At 48.1% G+C, this 26,033-nt stretch overlaps 1 protein-coding gene across 4 annotated transcripts in view; it reads right to left on the minus strand.

The window, feature by feature from the left end:
- kiaa0586 (KIAA0586 ortholog) overlaps positions 1-26,033 on the minus strand; it is a 143,299-nt gene that overhangs the window by 35,879 nt on the left and 81,387 nt on the right. For all 4 annotated transcript variants that reach the window (XM_072699330.1, XM_072699331.1, XM_072699329.1 and 1 more), the window contains 12 exons: positions 23,318-23,487; positions 22,622-22,699; positions 16,051-16,134; positions 7,593-7,765; positions 7,379-7,479; positions 6,460-6,629; positions 5,816-5,978; positions 5,529-5,727; positions 4,622-4,872; positions 3,372-3,448; positions 3,081-3,191; positions 2,163-2,325 (listed from right to left, as the gene is read on the minus strand). In XM_072699330.1, the coding sequence (XP_072555431.1) occupies positions 2,163-2,325; positions 3,081-3,191; positions 3,372-3,448; positions 4,622-4,872; positions 5,529-5,727; positions 5,816-5,978; positions 6,460-6,629; positions 7,379-7,479; positions 7,593-7,765; positions 16,051-16,134; positions 22,622-22,699; positions 23,318-23,487 (1,740 nt within the window). The remainder of the gene's footprint in view (positions 1-2,162; positions 2,326-3,080; positions 3,192-3,371; positions 3,449-4,621; positions 4,873-5,528; positions 5,728-5,815; positions 5,979-6,459; positions 6,630-7,378; positions 7,480-7,592; positions 7,766-16,050; positions 16,135-22,621; positions 22,700-23,317; positions 23,488-26,033) is intronic.

A 26,033-nucleotide genomic window follows, 5' to 3' on the forward strand; every position in this document is an offset into this window, starting at 1 on the left:
TTTGAAAGCAGTTGGAGAGTTGCAATCCAAGTGCAATTTAAGAGCAAGAAGGATACCCCCCCCCCCCCCCACAAAAAAAAAAAAAACATGCTGATGAACAAAATGCAGCCAGCTCCACGGAAGATGAACGGCTGCGTTTGACTTTCCTTTGAATAAGCAGCAGAAAGCAAAGGGTCACAGGCCATAAAAGCTGAAAATAGCTGTAAGTGCAACACGGAGGTAATCATGCGATGGTGCTCCCTGAGCGGGCAGTAAACAGTGGGGTCTGGGGAGAGCAGGACACAAGCTGTTAACATCATACAGCAAAGAGGTGGACTTCCTCACATCAACGGACGCGTGTCGACCGGGTCAGCAGAATTACTAATGAACGGTGAACTTCACAGCTCGATGGAGCACCTTCAAAACTGGAGCTTTGCTGCTGTGTTGTCCTGTTCGTGAGCAAATCACCTCAAACTATTCCAGAGAAAACGTGAAACAGCGAGTCACTGAATACTGAGAGTCACGAGAGATTCATGCAGTACTTCAACATAACGCAGTTCCATGTTAAATAGTATGGCTCACTTGCTCCTGGTCTCTCTGTTTACAAATGGTATTGCTGTTCAGTATTAAAGTAGCATCTTTTTTATTTCTTAATTAGTGGCTGGAAGATATTCAAAAACATTCCAAACACTGTTGTGCGCCTCTGCGTACAGCATCATCAAAATTTAATGCCAGTTGAAGTTGCTTCTGCTTCCCTGTTCAGTCTGAGCTAAGAAAGCAGTGGCTTGTTTACATTCAGGGCGACAGTTTTACAGTCTCCGTACACAATGAGGTTTGCAGTAGACATTTCGTCACTGACCACGCAACTGAACCAAGAGCCATGGGGGATCGCAGGAGATTGGTGAAGGGTTTTGTTCAGCTGCCATTTGCATGGAACAGCTCCACGCATCCAGCTTCACAGCCAAGGGAGGAGAAGAGAAGGGAAAGACCCTCTGAAGCTGCACAGATGCCAGCAGAGAATATGACTTGTTTCAAAATTACTGCTCTTTGCCTGAACCCCCACACCAGACATGACATGTGCAGAAATCGAAGACCTGTCTCATGAAGTCAGGACCTGAAGAACCAGCTACACACGTTGTCATTCGCATTACGGTGATGACATCATATTTTGCACCAGGTAAGGTTTAACCTCACAGGAGCTCATGCATTTTTAAATCGACAATCGAATTGATCTACTCTTTTGTAAATTAAAAAGAGAACATTCGTGATGAATGCTCGTGTCAAAGTCAAAGATATTTTATTGTCAATTCACATTAGAATGGAGGCAGTGAGTGTAAAACATTTCACGCCACAACCTTGTACAAGCAAGCAAGTGTGGAAACAATGGAACCGTTTTAAGCTGAGCCCGGATGCATTTGTGCAAGTAGCGCACTACTGTTCTCACTAAAACAGCTAAGATGCCCAACTGAAGCGATCTTGAATATGGTGTGATTACTGGTGCCAGACATGGTGGTTCTGACATCTCAGAGGCAGCCCTGATTACTGGGATGTTGGTGCACTATAGTATTTAAAATTTAGAGAGCAAGGTGTGAGGAACAAAAAAACTGCCAGTCAGTGGCAGTTCAGTGGGCAAAAATACCTTATTAACAAGAGAGGACAGAGGAGAATGGCCAGACTCATTAAAACTAACAGGAAAGACACCATTGGTGTGCAGAAAGACTGTCAAATGCAGCCCCTACCTGACACTAGCCAGGAGTGCTGTAAGCAGCTGCTACGGGTTGTATATACATACATAGATGCCCATAAAGGATTACATTCTCCATCTACTGAAACACCTCAAAGGCTGAAACACCTCCTTTCATGTCACCCTACTCACTACGATCATGAAAAAAAAAATTAAAGTTTAACCAGTTTCCCATTTCTCAACTCTACCGCCAGTACTAAACCCTTACGCGAGGTAGTTAGGACCAGGGGTTTAACCATTAAACTATCACTTGGTTAGTGGTTATGGCTTCCAGTTTTAAGGGTTATGCAGCTATAAGGAATACAGCAACCAGAAGCAGCTGAAGCCAAAGGATTAAGTGAATGCAGAGACAGATCTGAATAGCTATGGATGTGAGGAGACACTGACACTGACAGTCACATGGGGTATTCATATCTGACAGACGGCTCTCAGCACTTACCTGAGGGCGCAGGCACTTGTCCTGGGGAAGACAGCCGTCCCATTTCAGGCCCAGCCAGCCCCAGGAGGGAGAGTCCTCTGAGTGCGTGCTCGACGTCAGCAGCCACAGGGGGGCGCTGTCCCTTACTGACCTCTCCCAGACTGCTTTCCTCGTCCCAGAGACTCTGGGCGACACACACCATTGACAGGCACAGTACGGCGACTCGCCATTTAAATTCTGCTAATGTTTACATGAATCCCCTTCATTGTCCCACCCAGTATGGCTGCCTCAAAATTAGCATCACATATCGTGATTAACATTACACAGGGATTAAAAATACGAGCAGAAAATACAGGAGAACGATGACACTAAGGGAAGCATCCTGCGTAAGTCAGCTAACTGAAAAAACTAAACGAAAAGAGCACCAGGTAGTGAGACTGATCAAATGGTAGCACACAATGTCATCGTGCAAAGCCCCCTCTGTTCATAGATATGACATTAGGGAAAATATAGCATTTCATTTATTTTATGTTTAGCTGACACATTTAACTAAAGCAATTTGCAAATCAATTCTGTGGAAAAAGAACATCAGTATCAGTTCATTGATACTTCAACATTTTGATGAATGTATTGTGGGAAGGCAATTTGAACACTGTATTTCCTTGTCTTCTGTTGCCCCCTGCAGGTATACATTGGTATGGCAGTTTAAATAACTAGTCCATGATGGAGATGCATCCATTGGCCCATCCGCCCACCTTGACAGGGCCCACAAATGCACACACTCACACATGGATAATTTAGGGATCCCAGTTCATCTAACTGCGTATCTCTGAAATGTGGGAAGAAACCAGAGGATGCAATGGAACGCCAAGCAACTTTGCGAGAGCCTGTGGACTCTGTGAGGATGTGCAAGCGGGTGTGCAGACTGCAGTCGCGTACCTCTGTGGGGCAGACTGCTTCTTGGGGCGGGACCGCGCCCCTGTTAGCAGGCGCCTGATGAATGTGGGGCGGCCTCCTCATCACCTGCCCCTCGCTGGGTGGGTCATAATCCTACAGCAGAGAGGCAGGGAAGCGTCAGGGGGGGGGCGCCAGAAGGCCCTGCTGGGGGCTGGTGGGGCTTCAGGGAAAGCCGTGGCAGCTACTGCGTTATTCTGGATACGCTCAGCACATAGCTCGCTCTGCATCGGCAGGGATGCCTGTTGCCATGGTGACAGCCGGCCTGGTGCTCACCATGTCCTGGACTTCGTGCAGGGAGCTGGAGAGGCTGGCATTCAGGTTGGGGACAGTGAGCCCGTCCTCCGCCAGGCCTGCAGAGGAAACATGGCTGTCATTCACCGAAACCCTTCACATTTATAAGTCTTTCTCAGCTTAGAACCAGGATTCTCAAGCACTGCTTTGCAGTCCAGTACCGCCATGAGCAGCCTCAGCTGGGCCACAGACTTGCCGTAGGGAAACTCTGTCTGGTCCGTATTGTGCTGCCACATGGACACAAACCTAATCGTTAACCTTTTTTTAAAAGCCGAACGCTGAGTAAGTTACTCATGCTTTTCACCTGTTTTTTGCCCGAACTCCATCGGGTAAAACATAACCGAAGGAAACTTCCCATTGGCTAAATCCCAAGAAATAGGAATGTTCCACTGACTGAAACCTGAGTGACGGGAACATCTCATTGGCTAAAACCTGAGCAATGAGAACATCCTATTGGAACGTCCCATTGGCTAAAATCTTGAAAGCGCCTATTAAACTTGCCCACCATCACTATGTTTATGACAAACTGAATATACACAGGTAACCATGACTACTGGAATCTCCCAGCACAGTCCTTCTTTCATAACCACAGTTTAGAACAGTGATTCTAACCTTTTTTGCACTGCAAAGCTCAGTCGTGACCTTATATCAAGTATAGGTCTAAAGTAACAGTATGGTCAAGCACACAGTGCACTCTGCTATTTACGTCAATCAACGCCTATCGCACAAACCTGATTGGATAGTGAATTTTAAATTAAGCATCTGTGGTTTGGCTTCTTGGATTGGTTGTGTGTTCACTAGTTTTGCGCTAAGCAGTTGCAGATCCAAGACCTGTTTATATTGGTTAATTCTAGGATTGGGGCTGGGAAATCTGATCGCGGATCAGCATGGGACGCGACCCAAGGGCTGAGAATCGTTGGTTCAGAGATACCAGCACACCTAACTGCATGTGTTTAGACTGTAAAAGGAAACAGGAGCAGCCAGAGATAGCAATGCAGATACAAAGCCAGGTGCAGGGACTGAACCCTAAACCCTGGAGGTGTGAGGCAATGGGGCTAAACAAAAATATAATTAAACATATGCTAAACACAATAGAAAAGCCCAACTTGCCTCCCTATGGATTTTACACAGGGGGGAGTTTAAAGCTTGCCTGCACAGCTATCTGGCTTTACACAGCCTCCCCTGAGCACCGAAGCCTGCCCCCTGCTGGCGGATCCCACCTCCAGCTTTACCTCTCGCTGCCTCCACCTGGCCGCAGCTCACCAACAGCTCCCCCTCCGATATGTGCCTCCCCACCAACTCCGTCTCGGTGACAGACGAAGCCGTGCTGCTGTCCTCGGTCGACAGTGTGGGAACGGGGGGCGGGGTTGCACGTTGAAGGGGAGGAGTCTGCATGGGAGGGAGCAGGATCGCCTCCACAGGAAGAGGAGGCATGGAGGAAATGAGGCTGACAGGCTCCTCCTCCCTGGCCACTGACATCACCCTGAGAGATATGATGCAACGACCAAATCATCCAGTGTCATTCACTCATAAACACTGCGGCAGAAACACAATGGAGAAAGTGGGTATTAAACACATACCAACACACACCACCCCACACAAACATCAAACAAGTAGTAACACTTGATAAAACTATTGTTTTATTTACATACGTGCAGAATTGCAAGGCCAATTAACTTACACTGGCTAGAAAGATAAGCAAAGGCATCCAATGACTGATTCCAACAGTAAACAGCAGGGGGCGCTGTGGTATAACATTTTGTCTGTGAATTCCCTGCTTTACTGGAGGCCAGAATACAGAAAACATGACCCACTTCGATAACCACAAGTTCTTACAGAATTGATTTTTTTTCCCCCTACTGCCTGCAGTTCAGTGAGCAATCCAGACTGGGCAGCGCTGGCAGTTCGTGGTGCTTATGAGGCCGAGCGTTTTGCAGCACTGAGAGGCAGGTCACCAACGTGACAACAAATCTTAATCTGACAAAGGGGCTGCGCAGGTGAAAAGCGACAAAATGTGAGTCTTGAAAACAAAAAAAATAATCAGAAATTGTACTGAACTTGCACACTTTATCTTTTCATACGTGCCAGAAAGCAGAAGCTGTTCTTCTCCCTCCAGCCCCCTGGGACCCCCAGACTCACCCTGTCCCACCCTCTAGTTGCTCGCTCCGCATGGGTGGGGCCTCTTCCTCCAAGGGAAGCTCACTGTCTCCCCAGGCGTCACTATACTGGCAGCCTGCGGAGGGGCTCAGGTGGGTGGAGGGTGGGGTGGGCGTGGCCAGCACCGGAGGGGAGGGGACGGGAGTGCATTTGGGTGTGGCTACCGGACTCCGTTCTGGTTCTAAGGTCAGAAAAGATTCGACAGGCTGTATTACTTTTCTGCTCTTTACTCCACACAGGTCCAGCCTGCAAAGGAGAGCCATACTGACCTGACAGCAGCGTGTTCAGGGGCTCGACTCGCTGGGGCTCCCGGCACGATTCTGACAGCGACTCCAGCTCTGAGGCCTCTGGGGTGCCCAAGGGGATCTGTGTCCTGCCCACGGGCGGGGGGCTGTCTCTGGGGGTTGGCACGGGGGTCTGCACCACCGGCTCCTTCAGCACCAGAACACAGATGAACACATTCACACACACACTACGGACAGCTAGGGGGTTTTTTCTTTTGCGTCATCACCTCCCAAAGGCTCTGCTGAATCAAAGTCCAGTACTCCAGGCCCCACAGTGCATACACATACTCTCGGGTGTGTGTGTGGGTGTTTGTGTGTGTGTGTATCACAGAGTTCCCCGGTCCTGTTCCCTGTGCCTTGCATCTTTCCAGGCCAATTAAGGGTATAATTCTCATTCTGTTTCTGAACTAAATATGGGTTCTCCTACTGCAACAAGGTAAGCAAACTGAAAAACAAGAGTGAACGCCAGGATGTCCCCTGTCTCAGGCCCAGTGTATTCTGGGTTATGCTCCAGGTCCCCTGAGACTCTGCATTGCATGGGGAAGTGGGGAAGATGGGTGGAATTAAGATGAACTGTATCTTACTGCAGGTGGTGCCCTAATGCAGCAGTTAAGGAGCTTGCACCCCACCTCTGGAATAGGGATGTCCTCGACCAGGCCAGGTGCTGCAGGTCTCTGGCCCAGGAAGAGGGCCACCATCTCGGCCAGACTCTCGTTCACATACTGCCGGATGAGGTCGGAATTCACTGGGACGCCCGCATCCACGAACAGCTGCAGGCCCCCCCCGCCGGCGGCCTCCACTGCAGGGAGAGCACAGCACAGCTCCACTAACCGACTAATCAGAGGGTCAGAGGTCATCGCCCAGGTAACACACTGTCCGGATCAGAAGGGTTATTAACATGTTGCAATACACTGTTGAGAGACTCCCAAGAACTGGCAAAAATGATCTGATCAGATCATATAATTTGGCTATAACTCTTAGTGATGAGTGATGTGTGAACTATGGTGTGATATCCATTATAACTTGGTGGAATTTAATAATCAAAGCCGTTTCCAGTAGTGCAGGGTGTGGCGCCCCCCCCAGGCCAAAACCAGTGCTCTGCACACGCCCAAAAGCAGCAGAGTGCACTGGTGGACCTGCAGCCCTGTCTTCACATTTGCCACACCATTGATCTTCCTATTAAAGGAAAGTGAAAGCTAATGATCTGGAAAGGCATCTTTTCTTGCACTGTGTGTAGAGTAAACCGATTTTAAATCTGTGTGTGTGTGTGGGGGGGGGGGGCGATGATGGGAATGAACGGGGGTGGTTCAGTTTAATGAAAGAGAACGCGTGGCCCCCGCCATGTCTCTGACGCGTCCATGCCTTCGACCACGAGGCAGTGAAACATAGCTGCCTCTAACCCCGCAGTAACACCATACTAACACTAACCCAAAACCCCCTACTAAGTTCTGACTCGGGGTGACAGGGGCGAATGAGCGATGCTGGGCAGCCAGTGAGCAAAGTGAATAACACCAGGGGGCGCTGTTCCCACTCGGCCTGAGTGTTCACCGATGTCTGAAGCGGAGGAGCAGCTCTCCGGAGAGGGACTCGCAGGCTCGGCCCAGGGGTGCAGCTCCGTCACCATGCGGGCCATCAGCTGCTGCTCCACCCTGCAAAGGGGCACCGAGTTCACAAGAGCTGGGCAACAATGGCAGCCCCCAAGGATCACAGTCACTGGGAGGGTGAGGACACCCGCTTGGCAATGGGGGGAGGGGGTCCTTACCAGTCCACCAGCCGGTTCTCCAGTGTCTCCTGCTGAATGGTGGAGCAGGTGGGGTTTTCAAGGTGCGGGGGCTCCGGGGCCTGTGGTGGAAAGACAGGGCCATGGTACGGGGCCCCCGGGGCCACGGGCAGGCCATCAATCCGCACAGGCAGATCCTCCACTGCTTCCGGCTCCTGGAATCAGCCAAGATTGTGGATCTCCGTCAGGTGAAGCCTGAGGCCCACAGCGGAGTTGCTACGCTAGACTTCCTTCCCAATTTGTTTCTGTTTTGCAATCCTTATTATAACTTATTATGGAAGCACTAATGTGACTAAATAAAGAAAAGTTCTTGAGAAACATCACTAACCTAGATTTGCACAAACCCCTATCCATCCATCACATGGCTGCATCACCTCTAGAGCCAGGACTAATGATCTCTCGCCATGGCAGCCTAAGCGATCCCCAGAAGCTGCCCAGGGTCGTTACTCTGCCTCCCACCGGCTCACGCTCGCAAAAATAACACAGCTAAAGAAAGGCTGGACAACGGCCACAAGACAACATGCTGCAACACGACTGCAGATCTTATTTTCAGAAGGTCAATGAGAACATCCCAGAGCTTCCACCTTTGCTGTGCAGCAGAGATGTAATGGACACGGTCTTACAGTGGTAGCGTCCCATGTGGCAGTGTCTGCCAGACAACGATACCGTGGTAAACTCCAGGCAGTCAGATTCTTTTTCAGACCGGGGGGGGGGGGGGGGGGGGGGGGGGGATCTTGATCCAGTAAACTGGATGTTAAAGCTGGCACTTGCAAAGTGAGTCACAGTCAGTCTGAATTTCACCGGAATTGCAAGTCATTCAGATGTCTTAGTAACAGGACAATGAAGGGGTCTGTCCTGAGATAGATGCATGTCATTTGGGGGAGGGGGGTTATAAAAATCATATTTCGTGCCGCTCTGACGATTCTGACTCAGTAGATCTATCGCTGCCAAGCCCAGTGTTACTTGGACACAAGCGGCTGTTCCTCCCTCAGGGTTCTCTGTGCCCTAGCGAGCTATGCTGTTTACCTGGAGGTTTATAAAATAAGCCAATTATTTATTTGGTCGGGGGTGGATTTACAGAAGGGAAGAACGCAAGCCATTCTCAATAGTTTGAAAAGGACGTAATTACAGCAAATTGCATCCTGGTATATTTAAATTTTTACGGTTTGAAGACCGTTCTGGAAATTTCAGCGTCACTGAAGCACTTTTCCTGATTTTAATTACCAGACAAAAAAGAATGCAAAGAACCCACTTACGAGCACACAATGGATTCATTGTTGTGCTTTTTCTATAATGAGATAATTACACACAACTACATCATAGGATCATTCCTAATAGTACAATAAACTGTCCCCCACATCCATCTTCTTATTCCTAAGGCCCTGTTCAAAAATAGCATCCACTGCATAGGGTATAACCTGTTGAAATGAGACATTTTTGCCCAGCAAATGTATTATGGGATGTTTATCCCTAAGTAACTTATTTATAGGCATTCGACCTGGTACTATAGCAACAAAAAAAATTCAGCACAAAGCAAATTTATTTAAAAATTAAAATTAGCTAACAGTACCTACTAAACACAAAGGTCCAAGATCATTTGAAATGCACAAAAGCTGATGTAGCAGAGCACTGTGCGTCTGCCCTGAGTTTTCTGCCCTGAGTTTTCTGCCCTGAGTTTTCTGCCCTGAGTTTTCTGCCCTGCTAATGGGCGTCACTTGATAATTTTGACCAAGAAACGATGCATCGCTTCTCTGGCCTATTTGGTCCTAAGCATTTGCGGAAAGCATTCAGAATAGGTGAGCATTGATACCATAACAAACACCATGTTAGAACAAAAGGATATTCATACGCGCACCGGGCACCAGAGCATCCTAAGCCAGAGTTCGATGATTGATTTTCATGTCGTCAGACCTGCGACCGCATGTCTTGGACACTCGGGTGAAGAGAGGAACTGAGCTGTCAGTTGATCACCAACTGGCGGTGAGTTGGATCAGATGGTGGGGGAAGATGCCGGATAGACCTGGGAGACCCAAACGCTTAGTCAGGGTGTGCTGGGAGCGTCTGGCAGAGGACCCTGTTTGGGAGATCTTTAACTCGCACCTCTGGCATAACCTCTCTTGCATTCAGAGGGAGGCTAGAGACATTGAGTCTGAATGGGTGATGTGTCGAGTCTCTATTGCAGAGGTAAAGTGGTAAAGGGAGCCGTCAGGCTGAAGAAGGAGGTCTTCTGAGCTTTGTTAGCCCCTGGGACTTCTGAAGCAGCTGGCAGGTTCTGGCAGGCTAAGCGGAATGCAGCTTTGGCAGTTGTGGAAGCAACTTGGGTGTGGAAGGAGTTCAAGTGAGGCCATGGAAAGTGAATTTCGGTCGGCCTTGAAGAGATTCTGGCAAACCATTAGATGACTCAGGAAGGGGAAACTGGGCTTTGCCTATGCTGTTCACAGCAGGGAGGGAAAGCTGTTGACCTCAACTGCGGATACAGTAAGGCGGCAGAAAGAGTACTTCAAGGACTTCCTGAATCCCACTGGCACATGTTCCTTGGAGGAAGTAAAGGCAGGGCTGAGTTAGTCAAAAACCATCAGCGATAAGGACCTGGGGTGGATGAGATTTGCCCTGAATTTCTGAATGCTCTTGATTCTGTTTGGCTGTCTTGGCTGATGCATCTCTTCAATTGTGTGGAGGTTGAGAACAGTGGCTTTGGGTTGGCAGACTGGGGTGGTAGTCCTAATCTTTAAGAAAGGGGACCAGAAGATGTCTTACAACCAGGGTTGGTGAGATCAAGCTAATGAAACAGCTCTGTGAAACCCTGGAACCTTTTGAGGAAGCAACAGACCACCACAAAACAGTCACCACCACAAAAGAGAGCAAAACATTTTGCATTCATGCACACCGAAGATCCATGCACATCTTCACAGGTACCGACATCAGAGTAGGTGCCAAGGTACCTAAGCCTACCATGCCATACTGAGGAGTCTTCTGGAAGGAAAACCAAAACTGGTTCCTCTATTTGGCCCAACTTGCATGTCAGACCCTATCCATTCCTGTTCATCAGCTTATGTGGAACGGATTTTCAGTGTTGCTGGCAAGCTATTTAGTCCTGAGACATGCAATCTTCATTTCCTTGTGTGAATTACAATTAAGTTCCATCCTGGTCATGGAACACTGGATCAGATCTTCACCCAAACAATGTGTGTTGTGGACTTGGAAAATATGCCCATGTCGGGTCCAGTTTGGACTTCAGGATCATGTCTGCTTTTAGTAGATGATGTGGTCCTATTGATTTCATTGTGCTGTGACCTTCACCATGCACTGGGCCAGTCTGCAGCAAAGTGTGAAGCAGCCGGGATGAGAATCAGCACCTCCAAATCATGGTTCACAACCAGTAAAGGGTGGATTGCCCCCTCTAGGTCGGGGATGAGTTGCTGCCTCAAGTGGAGGACTTTAAGTATCTCAAGTTCTTGTTCACGAGTGAAGAATGGAGTGGGAGACTGACAGGCAGGATAGTGCAGCGTCAGCAGTCATGTGGGTGTTATACCGCACTGTTGTGGTGAAGATAGAGCTGAGCTGGAAGGCAAAGCTATTGAATTACCGGTCGATCTATGTTCCGACCCTTACCTCTGGTCACAAGCTTTGGGTAGGGGAGTCATTCCATGTCAAATCATCACACTTTCGGACCTCATCGTCACAGATTTTAACAAAACTTGGCATGCAGATTTGGTCACATAAGTGACTTATGAAATTGAAATTGGGCGTGTCTGGGATCAATATTGAGGGAGATTTAAGTAAAGTTTTAACTTTTTGGTGGGGGGGGGGTGATTTTGACTGGCTATATTTACCTTAATGTAAGCTGCACAGAAGTGGTCCTTATATTGTTTTAAAGCTAATGTCCAGCTCTATAGATTGAACAAATAATATGCCATTCCCATATGAATAATTACTATGTAATGAGTGATTAAAATATAAAAAATTCAATAACAAAAAAGGTATATTTCAAAATTGATAATTTTTTTTACTAAAGCTAGATCATAACGTCATGAACATCTCCAAAAAATTTGGCCTTTGGTTTTTAAGGTGCTGCTGAGATATCTTGACTTAAAGGTAGCGTCACATGGTTTCATATCACTAATGGGCCTTTCTAATGGCAGCCAAACTGACACGAAATAGTATAACAAGCACATGTGTCAGTAATAACATTAATTAAGGTTACAAATATGCTACAATGAAATTTAATGGAAGCTTCATTAATGTCATTGCAGACACCTGTACTTGCCATACTATTGAAAAGGCTCACATGGCTAGCGAATATGGCTAATAAATATTAATAAATGCACTGGGTCAGTCTGCAGCAAAGTGTGAAGCAGCCGGGATGAGAATCAGCACCTCCAAATCTGAGGTCATGGTTCACAACCAGTAAAGGGTGGATTGCCCCCTCTAGGTCGGGGATGAGTTGCTGTTTGAGTTGCCCTGCATTCATCAGACGCGAGTGAGGTGTGCAAATTGGTCCAGTGTAAGTGCACACTTAGGGAATCACTCGACTTTGCAAGCACCAAAGGTTATGTCGTGGCTGCGTATGATGATAATTAGTGGCTAGGATGTGTTGAAGAAACTACGCCCAGCACTGGAAAGTTGGGGCTGAGCTTTTTACATCCTCATGGACCATCTCCATCCTATCCTGATAGACTTGTTATGGATCATCAGGATGTGCTTTTAGTAGTTGAACCTGTGACATATTTACTAGCCATGTGAGCCTTTTCAATAGTATGGCAAGAACAGGCGTCTGCAATGACATTAATGAAGCTTCCATTAAATTTCATTGTAGCATATTTGTAACCTTAATTAACATTATTTCTTACACGTGTGCTTGTTATACTATTTCATGTCAGTTTGGCTGCCATTAGAAAGGCCCATTAGTGATATGAAACCATGTGACGCTACATTTACGTCAAGATATCTCAGCAGCACCTTAAAAACCAAAGGCCAAATTTTCTGGAGATGTTCATGACGTTATGATCTAGCTTTAGTAAAAAAAATTGATAAATTTTGAAATATAGATTTTTTTTTTAGTTATTGAATTTTTAATATTTTAATCAGTCATTACATAGTAATTATTCATATGGGGATGGCATATTATTTGTTCAATCTATAGAGCTGGACAGTAGCTTTAAAACAATATAAGGACCATATATATATACACAATATAAGGAGCTGGAGGAGGTGGCTGGTGAGACAGAGGTCTGGGCATCCATGCTCAGGATGCCGGCCCCACAACCTGGCCCCGGATGAGCAGAGGAAGATGGGCGGATGGATGATACCGATACTTGTATCAATATTGGGTCCAATACAGTGCTAGTGTACTCATCCTTGTGACAATGCATCAATGCCTATAACTGATACCATGATGTATCAGCGGTATCATTAATTAATGAGCAAAATAAATGGCACCACAAAATGTCTGTAGTGTGGTAGTACTTCAAAATTAACTACAAAAAATTAAGCAAAGCGGACTGCAAACTGCTCTGCTAAGATACCAAGAGGAGGTACAAAAACAAGGTCATACAAAGACAGGCAATGTAACTAAACATAAGAAAGAGTAAAATGAAACTGTGCAACTGGCCACCATGCAGCGAGCACTAGCATAGCAAGAGAAAAAGTCAGACGATAAACCTTGTGCAGTGAAAATAACAGAAGCTCTTATCCAGTATATTGTTCTTAACGATCAAGCATGATGCCAGAATGGTGGTACCCAAAGAATGTAATACTCTCTGAGGCAGTAAGTGATGTAAAGACGGCTGCTTTAGCTCAGGGGCAAGCAATCTAACCCAGAAAAAAACCACTGTGTATGTGGATATTCACTGCAACTCCCTAATTAGATTACTAACTAGAGGACTGATTGGCTGAAGAGTCCTCTCACCTGGGTTTGAACAGCTGACCAAAAGGTTATCCAAAAAACCTGCATGCACACCGACCTTTTGCAAATAAGAATCCCCCCCATAAGTGGTCTTGGTGAGATTAGAAAGTAAGTCGTGGTACTTGTACTTGGTCTGAAAAAACAGTATTGATGCACTGATTATTCAGAATAGCATAATACAGGTATTGCAACTAAAACAAAACAGCTCACTGAACAAACAGTGATATCTGTGTAGCAGATCTTGAAATCTGAGTCCATTAGACACAATGGAAGATACATTAAATTGCATTATACCACAGCACTGCTGAGCTCTCAGTTCTGAAGGGTGTTGATTAATTTTCCATAACCACACACACAGTGTCAACTAGGCGAATCCCAGTAGTAAATCAATGTGCGATTATAGGCTTTAATTCTGACTAATGTTAACGTTAATTTAATTCTAACTAACATAAAGCAAAGAATTTGCTCTAAATCACTTAGACAACAAGCAGTGCTGATGACCAGGAGTAAGGCTGTAAATAGTTAGCTGCAAGGCAATTTGAATTGGTTACAATTACTTAGAGAACAATTTTGCACATCAGAAATCCTTCATTTCTATCACAGTTCATTTGGAATAACCAGTTATTTTGATAACCTATATTCGAACCATTTATAGCTTTACTGAAAAAATGTCCCAAATATTACCATGGGAACTTAATTACATACTATTAATGGAACACAAAGAAAGCAGAATCTTGGAATGTTAACTTTTACTGTTATTTTTAATCAGGAAGAATTACACAATGTAAATTGTCAACTACTTAACTGTAGAGCAAAAGAACACATGAAGAGCAACATGATGGAGGGGTTTACTGGCAGTGAAACTTGCTGATCCTGCCGACACAAATAACAACATTATGGTGTTACATGGTTTTTTTTTATTGTGCAGAAAACGAAAGATTGATCTGCAGCCCAGATTTAACAAAGAATTATAAACATGTCGCAGGCTGGTACTTTGAGACCTCTTCCAAGTGGAGAATGTGTCGATGAAATCTCTTGTCCTCCACTACGGAAAATCGCTGATTGTCCAGTGCAATCATCTCTATTATTATTTTTGTAGTCTTTAGCTCTGTTGCCGCTTTGAATGTTGGTAAAGCTTAAATATTGGCCATAATTCAGACTGGGCTGATTCAGATATCTTGATTTTTAACAAATTGTTGGATGATACTGATATGTCAAGCAATATATTATGCATCTCTAAACATTCATTTTTCTTAGCTAGCTAGCTACCTTAGTCTTGATCATTACTACAGTAGCCAGCAAAAATATCTGCTTCTTAGCACTATAAAAGAGAGGCCTTTCCAAAAAGCATTATAGCACAAACATTATCTTAACCATAGGTTCCCAAACCTTTCAGCTCACAACCCCCAAAACAGCCATGCCAGAGCCTTGTATCCCCCCCCGGAGGGGCACGCTGGGCACCTCTGATCTGGTCCTAAGATACAGTTTTGCACAAAGGAAATATCATGGTATGCTTAAATAATAACTATAATAATAAATGCATTTTTAGTTTATAAAGGAATATCTTCAAGTACAAACATGCAAGCCAAATGTGTGGTGAGCATTGTATAAGTGGGTTAATGCATGCCAGTCCGTGCGTTATATGTTTCTGAACGCACTCTGTCGTGCATATAAAAATGTACAACACGAAGCTTGTTGGGCACTGACCCTTACTTAAAAGATAAAATCGAGAACAGAAAGTTATGGGAGAATATTATAAATATGGGGGATTTGCATTTACCAAAATCAAAACCCTGGAATTTTTTTTATCTCACATAAAAGATAAAATCAAAAAGACTTGCCGATCAAAATCACAGCCTGAACATGTAGTTCACTTTCCTACCAAAAGGGGGCAATGTGGATTAAGGTGTTGTCGTTCTATTTCAACAGCCAGAAAGACACAGACGCGCGCTCGCACGCACGCGCACACACACACACACACACACACACAGATGCACACACTTCCAGAAAAACATACAGCATCTATGTATGACAAAAATGGCTGCTCTTCAATTTTGCTTCGACAACTCGCTAATGACTGCAGCAGTATTTCCCTGTTAACCGAGCGTATGCCCTTGTAGGACCAAATTGTGGAATCCACCTAATGCCCAATTTGCTGCAGAACCTGCGCTACTTATTATCAGAAAATCCAGGGGCTGCGTCTTTGTCTGCCTGACCGTGGAGGCTCAGTCTGTCAGACAGATTCCTTCACAGTCCGGACGGCATCTTTCACGAGTCTCTGGTCGCACAAACAAAACAGAAGCTTGTCTTTTGTTTCAGACGTTCATTGTTCCATCTTTTGTTCCTTCACTCCAATGCCTCTGTTTCATAAGGCTGGATTTTATAATTATGACAACCAAACGTCTCAAAGGGCCCAGTATAGATGCAGTAGAAGCCACACTGAATCTGAGCTCTTATTGTTGCTATCTGACGATTCCACCGCCTTCTGTCAGCTGGACGTGACTGACCCAGGGAAGAAGGTGTTTTTTTTTTTACCTGGGTTATGTCAGCGACAGCCAGGAAATCCGTGCCAGGAAAGACGTCTTCCTCTTCCTCTCCGGCAATCGTTTGAGGTGCAGTCTGAAAGCAGAGCAGTTTCACAAACAAAGCCGGTATTTAGGCACCGTTAACGCAAGCAGCTCAGTAAGCACAGGACCATCATTGATGTCCGCTGTTTAATTCCTGCTAGGTCACGTTATGTAAGATTCTTGTCTGATTTTCTTTTTTAAAAGAATGTCTCTTTTATGCTTCTACTTTGAAAGATATCTTGCAGATAAAATGGCGATATTGCACCAGATCGAGTGAAGTTTTACGTTATGCAAGGCAAATATTAACCATGAGCACTGTGAACAACATATACCGACATACAAAATGGCACGTGTTGCAAGGAAACACAAATTAACAGGTAAGTGGAAGGGAGATTGTGGGACAGAATGATGCAAATAGTCACCACTCGTGAAATAAACAAGGGACAGAGACCCCATTTTAACTTTAGGAGGAGTGACAGAACAGTTGTCTGGAAATACACAAGATCTACTCATGCAGGGAAAAGATAAAGAAAGAGGACTGGAAAAATCTGCTGAGAATGAGTATGGGTTTGGCTCTCATTGTGTCAGGAGCTGTTCAGTTTTTGGAGGGTCGGGGTAATTAAGACAATTAGAGAATAACGGAGCCTTTGGATGATGATCTCTGCAGAACACTGCTGATTATCAAAAGAAGATACGGCCTAGGAATGTGTGTGTGTGTGTTTAATATGAAAAGCAATTGAATGACGCAATAAAAGGAGAAAGAAGCAACATGTTCAAATCAATTGCAGAAAAACATTCTGACGGGTGGTGGACCAAGCAGAGGACTCAGAAGGGAAGGACTGAGAGTGCGAGGGGGAGGTATGAGCGTGGGTGCCCCCCCCCCCCCGGGACAGCAAGGCGGCGACCGCACTGCGTACGCACTGCGCTCAGCGTGACTCAGTGTGTCTCGCGCAGACTGACGCGTGTCATTGTCGTGTTTGCTGCCGAATATCATTACAAGAATTACAGCAGCCAGTGATGCTTTCCACTCTTTAAGCTCTGGCCAGTCGAGCTCCTCCTTGTCACGACGACGGGAGAAAGCTTATCACCATAACAACGCGCTGTGAAGGATCCGTTCGATTGGCCTGGCACTAAATCATGTGTCAGAGCTCAGACGTGTGAAAAACATCAGGAATCACAATGAAGATGAAGGATCAGTGTCCAAATCACCTTAGAATCAGTGGCAAGAAAGCCGCAAAACAATGGTGATCAAACCAATGTTTCTGTGTCATAGACGAGCAGTCGGGGGTCTGGGGATGCCGGAACTCAGTAATGGACATTGCCAGGGAGTAAACTGCCTCGCCCAGGGTTTATGCCACACTCCGCCGTGGTGAGCCATCGGGGGGGGGGGGGGGCGGGGTCTGGTATCCATGACCCTGCTGAATGCTCAGCAGTATCACATAGAGACTTTTCATGAGGCAGGTGCTTGAACGGGGGGTGGGGTATATGTTGCAGAGGGTGGAGGCCCCCATGGTAATATTTGCCAACTGGTGGGGAAGGATGATCGTCGTTTATCGAAAAGGGAACTCAGAATCTCAAAGGGAGGGGGGCACTTTCAGTAATTTGGGCAAAAGGGGCCCAGGGTGACTGACCTTGTCTCCATACCTTCTGATCGGCCTCATTCCCCCCCCCCCCCCCCCCAGCCTCTGATCGGCCTCATCCCCCGCACAGCCTCTGATCGGCCTCATTTCCCCCCCAGCCTCTGATCGGCCTCATCCCCCGCACAGCCTCTGATCGGCCTCATTTCCCCCTGCAGCCTCTGATCGGTCTCATTCCCCCCCCAGCCTCTGATTGGCCTCATTCCCCCCCAGCCTCTGATCGGCCTCATCCCCCCCCAGCCTCTGATCGGCCTCATCCCCCCCCAGCCTCTGATCGGCCTCATTTCCCCCTCCCCCCCCAGCCTCTGACCAACCTCTTTCCTCCTGCTACCTCTGACCAGCCTCATCCCTGTCAGCCCTGACCGGCCTCATTCCGGCACCCTCCCTGAGCATCTGCTGGCATTCCGCTCTCCTATCTGCCCTTTCCGAACTCTTATCCCGAGTCCACATTTGCCCCTAGATGGAGAACCTTCTGCCAACAGCCTGACAGAGAGCTCTCATATCACCTCACTCCAGCTCAAAGCTGCTCCGCAGTTTCCAAAGCACTCTAATAAACGCGCCCACACTCTGGTAAACACTTCATACTACAGACTTTGAAATGTCTCAATCTACAGACATATATGCTTTTTCCAGTATTTTCAATAGTACTATACATTTTTCCAAGAATCATGCCCCAGTTTCAGCATATATAAAGCTGAAAAACAGCAATACTCCCAGCGGCGTGTGCTGGCCATGCTCAGCCTGGTGCTGCCCATTCTTAGTTAGCCCACTTCATTTTAAAATAGCCATCATCCTCAAGAGCACCTATTCTGTGGCCATTTATAGTTTGAACCTAATAACTAGCCCCCCTCACTGCAAGGTCACAGAGGGAAGGACACATCTCTATAAACATACTCTGCATGCATATTAATGCCCAGTTTATCTGGTTACCTGCAATAGTCACAGGGGGTCAATTATAAATGTAAATGTTTATAAAACAATGTTTCACACATTATTCTGGCTGGGGCCCTGACTTTGCCCTCCACATCTGGGGGGGGGCATGTCGTGTGGACTGCGGCTGGGCTGCAGATGGAGAAGAGCGGCGCTGGGGAAGGGGGGGGGGCATGCTGCAGTAGACCTGGGATGCCGAGGTAGCTCGAACGCTGCTGTTCATTGCCATTCGCCTCACAGCATTAATGGGGGGGGGGGGGGGGCAGAGACGGAGGGAAGGAGGGGGAGAGTGGCTGCCTTTCATTATAATTCCTCTCACACCATTAACAGAGGGAGAGAGCGAGAGACACAAAAAGAGATGGCGGATGGGTGGGGGGTGATGCGTGGGGGGGGGTTAATAGCGGGCAAACACAGCAAAGGATGGAGGGAGAAAAGAGAGAAAAGAGAAGCATAAGGGAGCGTAGAGAGCAAACACCCCCCCCCAGCAGAGTGTAGCTGAGCAGGTGAGAGCAACGCCCCACATCCATGCTGAAGGTGAAGCGTGTGTTTTGGAGAAGGCTGCCTCAGTTTCATCACCACGGTAACCACGGCAACGCCACGGCAATCAAGCCCTTGCCCTGACTCGCCCGTGGACCAACTGGAGATTGTTCCCCTAAAGTGGGCCAGGTCCATTTCATGCCAGCGCCGAAAGATACGGGAAGGACTGTGAGAGAAGCGTGTCGGCGGCAGGGGGGGGAGCCGGGAGCCTTGGCAGGCTGGGCACAGGCCCTGCAGCGGGGTGGGCGGGACAAGCTCACCAGCCAGTGGTGTGAGTCAGCAGCTGCACTGGATGACGCTCCTGCGAAGCGAGGTGGGCCCCCCACCCAAGAAGGTGCCTGCCCCAGAGCTGCTCCTGGATTGGGAAACCTGCCCGGAAAGCCTGCGAGACTCCTGCTCCGATCTGCATCGCTCAAAGTGTTTCTGTCTCTCTCCCTAATTCAGCGTTAATGTCTCGCAGGTGGAGACACATCCAGACAGCAGAACTGCCTGGAAAAGGCAGCAGCACTGAAGAGGAGGCAGCAGGACTGGGGCCAGAGTTCGAAGTCCACGCCTTAATCTGTGGGCGGAGTTTGCATGTTAACTCCTGCAATCGAACAACGTGCCACCATGGGGAGCGGTGCAAGAACTGGTAACAGTTCATGACTGTCTGTGTCCTAGGCTGGGATGGACCTGTCTAGTGCCCTAAGCTGCCTGAGACAGAGGTTGGAAGATGGATAGTTTAACATGAAATGTCAATCCCTCTCCAATTCTCTGTGTGAGCTGCATCCATTCAGCATCAAAAAAGACACATCTTCTGCCTCAATGGAGCCCAATGTCTGAATATTACAGTGAAGTAGAGGATGAGCAGTGCCAATTCCGGCCACATTACCCCCTTGAGTGTGTGTGTGTGTGTGTGGGGGGGGGGGGGGGTCCCATGCCTCTGTACTCTCTATGGCCCTTTGCTTCCCATGGCTGCACAATGTCTGAGCCCTAAGGTACATCTGGCCAGGTGCGGGGGCTGGTTCCCTAGTGGTTCACTGTGCTTACTGCGCCACCACCAGGGAAATCCCGGTCCCCTCCCTAGTGATGCTCTGCTGGCCACCACATAAAGCTCGGCCACTGCAGGCCATTTATTTATACTAACATGCAGGAAAAGATCGCATAACACAGCTAAAGATGGCCACCCCCAATTCAGAGCACAGCTGCTCGCATAACCAGCCAGTGGCTGGTCTCTGGTCTCTTGTGCCTCATCGCAGAGACACAAACCCGAGCGCCTGCTCTGTGAAAGCCCATGGCGGAGCCTCAAATACGAGTCCCTTATGCAAAGCCATTGATCACTCTGAAAAACGAGCTGGGAAAAACATCGCGTCTCTCGCCCAAAGCCACGGCATCTGTCGCTCTGACAAGACGAATCGGCCGGAGACATCTCCGCTCCGCGTGGCCACTGCAGTGCCGAGCAGACGGTGTCGTTCCTGCGGTTGCCTGGCAACCAGACGTGCCTGACTCACAATGAGACTGAGGGCTCCTCAGCGGTCTCGCTGCACACGTGTCTGCACATGGTCGAGACACACATATGCATGCATGCACGCACACACACACACACGCACACACACAAACACACGTGCACACATACACAGAGTTAATATTCGTATCACTTTGGGGAGGTCCTTATCACTGTGTGGACGTCTCCATTCATCTCCAAACAAAACACATTTGGTTATTTTTGTATTTTGTAAATACTAACCTGCACATACACGTGCAAATGAACCCCTCACAGCATCATCCTCACAATACATATTTTTCAAAATATCAAGCTCAGCCAGACATGCGCTGCACTTTCAGATCTTGTAATAAATGCACCATTCATTTCTGGTTCACTTCTGTGACTTGCATAACTCAGACAACCGCTGGCCACCATAATAGAAAACAAAATCTAGCACAGCCACACAGACATCTAACACAGGGTACAATACATTGTGTCTCTGTCACTAGGTGCTCCAAGGTCTGAACATCGCACACAGCTGCTCAGAGGAATGGACATTGCGTGCTTCACAGGCACGGACATCGCGTCTCTCACAGGCCCGGACATCGAATTTCCCACAGGCCCACACATCATGTCTCTCACAAGTTTGGACGTAGTTGCCCACAGGCCCAAACTTTGCATTTCTCATGCATGACATCGCGTCATTCACAGGCACGGACATCACATCTCTCACAGGCACGGTCATCGCGTCTCTCACAGGCACGGTCATCGCGTCTCTCACAGGCACGGACATCGCATTTCTCACAGGCACGGACATCGCGTCATTCACAGGCACGGACATCGCATCTCTCACAGGCACGGACATCGCGTCATTCACAGGCACGGACATCGCATCTCTCACAGGCACGGTCATCGCGTCTCTCACAGGCACGGACATCGCGTCTCTCACAGGCACGGACATCGCGTCTCTCACAGGCACGGACATCGCGTCATTCACAGGCACGGACATCGCGTCTCTCACAGGCACGGACATCGCGTCATTCACAGGCACGGTCATCGCATCTCTCACAGGCACGGACATCGCATCTCTCACAGGCACGGACATCGCATCATTCACAGGCACGGACATCGCATCATTCACAGGCACGGACATCGCATCTCTCACAGGCACGGTCATCGCGTCATTCACAGGCACGGACATCGCATCTCTCACAGGCACGGACATCGCATCATTCACAGGCACGGACATCGCATCTCTCACAGGCACGGACATCGCGTCATTCACAGGCACGGACATCACGTCTCTAACAGGCACGGACATCGCGTCTCTAACAGGCACAGACATCGCGTCTCTCACAGGCACGGACATCGCGTCTCTCACAGGCACGGACATCGCGTCTCTCACAGGCACGGACATTATCTTTCACCGGGATGGACATCAAGCTTCTCACCAGATAGGACACATTGCGTGTGCGTTTCTGGTTCTCCCTACACGGATTGAGTTACGCTGCATGCTCAATGCCCTGCTTTGTCCCACTAGCAAGAAACCCAGTGAGAGGAAGCCCACTGTCTCAGGCATGGGGGGCTGCAGGCTGAACCCTTGGTGGGGGGGGTGGACTGGGGGGACTTACACCTCACTGCTGACATTCGGCCACTCTGGGGTCCAGCACTTACCAAAACTTAATCTGAACGTCCTACAGGCCACTTCCACCACCCGACAGGGCTTATTTTGAATTGTTTGAAGAGGTGCGTAAAGGCGGTAAGCAGAGTCTTTATACCAACTACCAATAAATGTGAAAATACTGAATGAATTCACCCAGCAAGAATGTCAAAGAGGCCGCTGTCATACTGTTATGAAAGAGAAAAACGAAGCATAACCACAACACCCGATTCAACTAAATCGGCAAAGAAAATAACAATAAATGAAAGGATGTGCACATCCTAACAGCTCTGGGTGTTTTTAGTCTCACCTGGATGCTTGCTGGAGGTTCAGGAGGAGCCTCCGGGGGCGAACTTGAGATGCTGTCTATATCTACACCCTGCAGGACCTGCAACCAGTCAGAACAAAGCACCTCAGTGACAGAGAAAACAGCATGAGGCGCTGGATGGGTTAAACAGCGGGCTGGAGGAGGGGAGCGGCCACTCCAAGGCCATAATGCTTCCCATCCACATGAGCTTCAATCCGCCCAACATCAGCTTAGTGCTGTTCAGTATGTTAAACACGTGTGTTCCACATAAAATGCTCAACTAACAGGGTGGCAAATGCAAATACATACTATATCTGTATAGAGTCTGTATTTTCTGCAGATATTTTTATGTTTCTAGAAATTATAGACAGCCAAAAAACGGCCAGTAATGAATATTATTTGAAGAAAATAAATTTTATTCCAAATTTTAAATTAACTGAGGGTAAATGAGTTGGTGCTCCACCTGGGGTCCCTTGCCTTGTGCCCAGTGCCTTCTGGGATAGATTTCAGACTCACCGAGACCCTCCACTGGATCAGTGACTATGGAAGACGGCTGGATGTACAAGTGCCACAGGACATAAGTATGTGCAAATGAATTTCACCAATAGCAGTGAACACCAAGGTGAGGAGCCATATTCTGCAGAAGCATTTCATGGCACTAATCTGTGCGTTCCCAACTGTGGTCTGGGGTGACCCCACCTGAACTTGGAGCTGGGGGGGAGCTTTCCTCTTAGACGTCATCTCCAGCACCGCCACATTGGGCCGGCGGGTGGTGCTGGTCGGAGGGATAGCAGCAGTCACGGTTATGGGCCGGCTCCCGATGATGACGCTAGATGGCTGGGGTGGCTCACCGTCTATCCGGGGCTGGCCTGCAGGATAGAGGAAGGACGTCGCTGGTTAAAGTGAAAGGGTCAAAGGTCAAAGGGCAGAGACTTCTTATTTATTCCTACCATTACTGTTACCTTCAGTATTCACACCAGATAGAAGATAAATCTGCAATATTTCATATCAGGAAAAAAATAACCCAGGTATTAGGAAAGACAATGTATCAAGCCAACTTTTACGTGATTTTTTTTTTTGGCAGCTGAATATTCCACAGCATTACAGCGTGTGGGCAAAGTGCCCAAGGACCTGGAAAAAGAGCCGTGACATGGTCTGGTCACCAGCCAGTCTGTCTGACTCTGGTCCGGCAGGGCGTTCAGTCTACAAGAAACAGGGAGTAATCCATGTAGGGGCGCGCCAAGGTGCACATGATGAAGATCATTTCTAGTGGGGGGTGGGGAGGGGTTCAGGGACACACAGCTGCTGACAGCTGGGAAGCTAATGAGATGTGTGTGTTAACAAGGGAGCTGCTTCCCACACTGTAAACACCCCTTGATGGGGCCCTACAGTCGGGGACACTGTGTGCCTCTGCTGCTCATCCTTTTCAGTGTGAGGCACCTCCCTCCAGATCTGCCACAATACTTTACTGCACCTGTGTCAGGTGCTTGAATTCCAGATTTCCCGGCACAGGATTCCTAATGGGAAAACCGAGGCACAGGTGCAAATTACTCTGGAAGCAAATTGACCAGAGAGCTAATCCTGAAGGACCCCAGTCCCCAGACCAGCAGTCCAGCTCCATGCAGATGGTAGGAACCAATCAAATCCCAGAACCAGAGGGTCGCTGGTTCAAGACCCAGACGGAGGGCTCTTGACGTACCTTTGAGCAAGAAGCTTAACCTAAATACCTTTGGTAAAACAGCCCGGTGTAATATTTCTGTAAAAAGTGCTGGGAGAACTGTGATCTAAGGAGAGGTATGTATACTCCGGTGGCTGTAATCTAGTGGTTAGTTACACAGCTAACAAAGGAAGGCACCCAGCTAGCTGAGAATCTGGCATATCAGTCTGGCTTTAAACGGTTAACATGATTTCGGTGTGGAAGCTGGCGATCCTGCCCTGAAGTTTGCGAAGGAGTGTATTGTCATTAGCCCTGAAGTCTCCGCTAACAAAAGCTGGCGAGAAACAGCGGCACAGCCAGGAGACCCATACCTGCTCCTTCAGTCCCCTAGCAAGGACGGGGTTGGACGGGGTCACGCTAGGCCATGCAGGGTCACGCTAGGCCATGCGGGGTCACGCTAGATCATGCGGGGTCACGCTGTACTCTGCCCAGCAAGGGGACTTTGCACCAACCATATTTGGACTAAGACAAAAAAAAAAAGCCATAAAGCTGACGGAGCTGCCATGACTCGCGTGACACATGTGAGCACAATTAGCTTCAGATTTTTTATGTAGTACAGAGACTACTTATATTCAAGGGAGACATGGCTAAGAAAGAAAACAGCAGTTAATTCATCAGAATGAATGTGTTTCTGACATTTTCTTGTTGTAAGTGCAAGAAAAATGTAAATGCACGGTGTGTTATTGTACTTATTAGTGGTGTGTGATTAGCAGCATCTCACGGTTAATGTTTACAGTGTGCACAGCGACTGAGGGCTGCGTGTGAGACTCCGGTTACGGGGTCAGGCCGCGCTGCGTCATTACGCTGGGATCGGCCAGGAGCCCGGCGCCGGCCTACAGCATAAACTCACTACGAAAAAATATCCCAAAAACAATAGCGAGCGGTTTTGGAAAGGGTGCTTGAAGACTGGAATATTCCGCTCAGAATTTTGGCTGTGCTCCTATAAGAATAAAATTAAATCAAGTTTAACAGCGTTATGAAGGACAGGAAGGTTCAGCCAGAAGCGGACTCCGCCGGGGAGCCAGACTCCGCCGGCGAGCCGCCACGCTGAGGAGGCCAACCGCCAGCCGTTATCTCCGGGACGGCATTCCCGCCTTCGGAATTTCACACACAAAAGGATGATTCCCGGAGCAGCCGTACCGGGAACGCCAGCTGCACATGTTAGAGATGCAGCGCATGCTGATGTCTCTATAGGCTGGTGAGGGAAGCTCCAGATAAAAGAGGAGGGAAGAAACCACAGTAAGGCAGCCGCTCGCCGGCACCCCCCACTGGAGAAGCCGATCCGGTGCCTGAACATGGAGCTACGTTCAAAGCGGCTGACTGCAGCCTCTCGGGATTAAAGTAAATCAGCTCGGGGAATCTCCGGCAGCTCAAAGCGGCCAGCGGCATGCTGGCGAGCGCATTGCTAAGCGTCGTTGGGTGATTCCGTTATCGCAGAGATGTAGGCGGGAGCCCGGCGGCGGGAGGCTGCATTATTACGAGACGCTCTGATGAAAAGCTTTTTCTTGCCATTATTTAGACTTATTCAGTACTTCAAAAGTTCCCATAGTTCAACACTCTGCGATGCTGCTGGAATATGCTGCCTCCCAACAGATATTAAGGCTCAAATGAAGGCCTCTGTTCTGCTGGGTACGTCCGGACTGGCCAGAGGTTACGCTCCCTGCGAGGGCCAGCAAACTCCACACACAGAGTGGGGGC

The sequence above is a fragment of the Paramormyrops kingsleyae genome, chromosome 14 (assembly GCF_048594095.1).
Source record: "Paramormyrops kingsleyae isolate MSU_618 chromosome 14, PKINGS_0.4, whole genome shotgun sequence".
In the NCBI taxonomy this organism is placed as follows: Eukaryota; Metazoa; Chordata; class Actinopteri; order Osteoglossiformes; family Mormyridae; genus Paramormyrops; species Paramormyrops kingsleyae.